The sequence below is a fragment of the Kryptolebias marmoratus genome, linkage group LG17, assembly GCF_001649575.2.
Source record: "Kryptolebias marmoratus isolate JLee-2015 linkage group LG17, ASM164957v2, whole genome shotgun sequence".
NCBI lineage: Eukaryota > Metazoa > Chordata > Actinopteri > Cyprinodontiformes > Rivulidae > Kryptolebias > Kryptolebias marmoratus.
The window spans coordinates 3,690,419-3,694,658 of NC_051446.1; the positions used below are offsets into that span (position 1 = coordinate 3,690,419).

At 34.1% G+C, this 4,240-nt stretch overlaps 1 protein-coding gene across 3 annotated transcripts in view; it reads left to right on the plus strand.

Annotated features, from left to right (window-relative positions):
• The first annotated feature begins 458 nt into the window (after positions 1-458).
• LOC108249944 (NT-3 growth factor receptor-like) overlaps positions 459-4,240 on the plus strand; it is a 143,595-nt gene continuing 139,813 nt past the window's right edge. For 2 of the 3 annotated variants that reach the window (XM_017439615.3, XM_017439616.3), the window contains exon 1: positions 460-1,010. In XM_017439615.3, the coding sequence (XP_017295104.1) occupies positions 754-1,010 (257 nt within the window). In that variant the 5' untranslated portion in view covers positions 460-753. Of the gene's footprint in view, positions 1,011-4,240 lie in introns of all 3 variants that reach the window. The other variant, XM_037980845.1, reaches the window with a different exon arrangement.

The following is a 4,240-nucleotide window of genomic DNA, read 5'->3' on the forward strand; positions in this document are numbered from 1 at the left end:
GTAGACAGGGCCTACAAACAGCTTTCACTTCCAGTTTTAAAGAGAAAATTCTGATAATGGTTTTTAGCAGAATATCTGTAAAAGTTTGATGAAATACAGGCATTTAGGTGTTTTATAAGTTCAGCTGACTGTGTTGGCATCCTCGAATCAAGTTAATAAATATTAGATGTCTACCCAGTGACTATGTTCTGAAAGTTTAAATAATATTAATTCAGTAATTTATCAGCTACTTTGGCAATGGTACAAACATACTTATACCACATGGACACAGGCAAAATCTTTATTACTTCATCTTTGATAGTAGGTGAAAATAAATAAGAAGTAATAAGTTTGCTTTGGTGCTTGTGGCGCGTCACTAAGGAAAAATAAAATTAATAAGAGGGCACATTGGACCACAAAGGGCACCTGAAGCGCCCCACCCCTCAACTATTGGGTGAGAAGCTCAGCAGATGGACCAACACCCAGCCACCCCACCCCCCAACCAACCTTCTCTGCTCACAACAACATCAGAGACACAGTCAGAGAGTTAGTGTGATAAAAACTGGTCAGCCTCCAGCCTGGAATATGCTTTCAGCATCATTGAACTATACACACACAGACAAACAGGGTTAGTTTTTTTTCTCTTCATTACTTGGACACCACTGAGAGAAATGAGGACATGAACACAGGCAGAGTGAACTTTGCACTAAAGGATTTTAATCATTTTTGTAAACTTTTAGAAGCTGTGAGGAAATGAACTAAACCATTTCCAGAATGGATGTTTCGGGGACACTGTGGCTGACTCGCCCTCTATGGATCTGGTGCAGCTGGAAAGTTGTGATTCTGCTCTTTGTTTCCTTCCACAACAACCTGAGCTCTTTGCTTGACTGCCCCTCCAGCTGTTCTTGCTCCCCCTCAGAAATCTTTTGCAACAGATCGGACAGCAGGCAGTTCTTCCCACCGCTGTTCTCCCCGGGGTCTGAGGCCAACAACGGGACTTTAGAGGATCTGGTCCAGAATATTACCAACATGTGAGTTCACTTACATTTTAAAAACTCTATCAAACAGGGTTTGAAATGTAATTGCCAGTGGCTGTCATTAGGTTAAGCAGAAAACAAAACAAAACTTTTAACATTTGTTTTTGTAATAAAATTATCTTTTTTAGAAAAAGCTAAGAGAAGTGTTGTGGCACTGTTCATTTTTATGAAATTCCACATGAAAACAAAAACTTGTCTCTAATGGACTGAGTTGGGCTAAACTGGTCTTAATCTAAAGATACAACTCTAAATAAAAAGGTCCCATCCAATACAGACATCTTATTATTTTACTTGTTTTAACAATATGCCTGCCATCTGTACTATATACATGAATTACAATAAATAACGTTCAGCACACCAATTTACATAAACCACAATAATATCTGGAATTAAATGTCACATTGAAAGTATTCTGGAGCAGAGCAGTCAACAAAACAGACTCACAAGATCCGAGATAAGATCCACAATGTTCCAAACAGAAAGGGTACACAGAGAAGACCCTAGAATTAAACTACACTTACAGCAGATCTGTTCCTCACCACCATCCTCGTCATTAAAGATTAAGAACACAAAATCATCTCATTTTTAAAAAATTTTTTTATAAAGGCTTACATGTTTGGTGATTTGGGGTTGTAACGGCAAAAAAAAATTACCAAATAGTGAGATGTCTGTTTCAGAGAATCAAGAGAAAGATCAATCTTTGTCTTTGAAAAATAATTTTATTCTGAAGGCAAAAAAGTGTTCGGAGACCCCACTCACTGAACTCAGTCAGGAGAAGAGCCCTGAAAGAAAGCAACAAACACTTTTATAGGGAGGCTTCATTACATCATTTTCAGCCACACTTTTACATAGTTACTGAGCATCTTCGTTTCTCACAAAGACGATCTGATAATACAGGGAGTGAGAACAAGTCAGTCAAGGCCAGGTGCAAAAGGGAGTAGGGGAAGACCAGAGCCTTCCTCAGTTCCCACATAGAACAAAGAACAAACACATTTCAAACCTTGATACAAAAAATAACAGAAGAATAATAACTTCATTAAGTCTTCACTTGTGCAGACAAAAATTATAATTATTGTTATGCATTCTACTATTAAAAATAACAACATTAAAAATTTCCATTACAGTCTTAAAACCTTGCTTTTTTAATTTCATCTGTTTTTCTTCTTTTCTCAACACAGAGTTAAGTAATTTATAACTCAAACCTAACACTCTAAGAAATGTGATCTTAGATTTACTTAGTTACATTAGGTAGTTCTACTAATATTGGTTGTTTTAATGTAAAACATAATTGAGCTTTGTCCTTATCAATCAGTTCACAGATGGCAATGGTTTCCAAAGATTTGTGTCTTCAAAAAGCACATGGAAAAAAAAGCTCAAAGTTAATTAGAAAACAGAAAATCTCTGGCCTCAAAAGTAATGCAAAAGTATGGAAGGCACCTGGAGACAGTCTGTATAATTTTATTTTATTGTGTGTTATGTATTGTGCATTTTGTTTTGTATGCATTATGGACCTTGATTCTGACAAAAATCTCTCTCTAATCAGTAAAGGAACATTGCAATTTAGGTAAGTTCAATTAGAAGGTTTTAGTTGCTATAATATCCCATTTTATTGCTTCAATACAGCAAATTCTTGTTATTTTGACAGTTAAAAATCAACCTAAATCAATCAGTTTCAGATAAAACAAATCTGTAGTTTAAACAACACCCAAATTTCATTTACTAAAAATTGTATTTGGTAAGGGACAAAGTTATAAATAAATATTACTTTTTACATTTAAACAATAGTAGTATAGTCATTGCAAAAAAACTGGAAACTAACTGAACTTATCTCACAGAGCGCTTTTAAGACCAAACTGAAAGCACTTGAGAAGGCTTCTTTAAATCTGAATGGTTTTCAATAATTCTTTGTATGCCATTGTAATTGTTATTGTCCTGTAACCATGCTGCCTCTTGGCCAGGACTTCCTTGGAAAAGAGGTTTTTAATCGCAATAGGATTTTCTTGGTGAAATAAAGGTTAAAAAAAAAATAAAGGTATATTGGAACCTGTTGATATTGCAAAGTTAAACAAATCCAACATTTTATTAGTGTAGTACTAATGAAATTGATAAAACATAAATCACCTTGTTTTTTAGGCTTATAGAAGCACCAAATACTAAGAATTAGAGGATTCATTTATAGATACTTGTTGTTACTGGTGTATTTTAAAAACCTTTTTTTAGATATTATTTTTCCTGTGGCACGTGTGGCAAAGGGGAGACAGTTCAACAACTCTCCCTTCTTAAAGAGAGTCCTGACTTAAGTTCAGAAATGTTCAGAGGAAATATAGTGTTGCCAATGTTTTTTGCCATTTAGCTAAACTTTAAATTAGAGCAAAAATTATGAATGTAAATATTAAACAGACATGTAGCACAGTCTAATTCAGAAACTCCAAAAGAGAACTGTAAAAGTTTATAAAATTGAATATTTACTTCTTGCTAATTTTGTGTGAACGTTATCATCAGTGCTCTAAGGAGGCAAAAATGCTGATACTCGAACCCCCAGCATTAGCTCCAACTGCTGCTATTTATGACAATCACCACATTAAACATTACAGCACTTTCAGATATGTTTATACAAAACAAACAAAAATGCAAACTCATACGTGTCTTTTCTGCTGCGCAATAAATATCAATCATGTATTCAAACAAATGAGCTACATCAACATTTAATTTCCCTTTGGGATTAATAAAGTATTTTTGAATTGAATTGAATTTAAACTAAAAATAAGTGTGCCAGGTTTTTTCAGTTTAAAAAAACAGTCTGGAAGTGTTTTGAATAAATTTTTAATTTTTATTTTTCACTTTTCCATAATTTGATATTTGTGGACTTTTTTTTAATTTAGTTTTTATGTTTTTAGTATTAAAGCTTTTTTTCCCACTTTCACAACGCCTTCTATTCACCATATGCACCAATGTCTCCATACATTTACTGCATCAAAATATAAAAATCTTCTGCTTTTATTAAGGTAGGATTTTTACTCATGTTGAGGTAAGGATTTTCACCTGCAATTCTCTTCCTTCACCTCACCCGAGTTGGTTGATGGAAAGAGACCGGAAGGAGACAATACCTTAAATTTAAATATTTATTTTACCAAAAGCAGAGAGAAAACAGGTTATTACAAAGATAAAACCAAATGCATTTGGGAGACAATCCTCAAATAAAATGTGGGAAAACACATCACCTC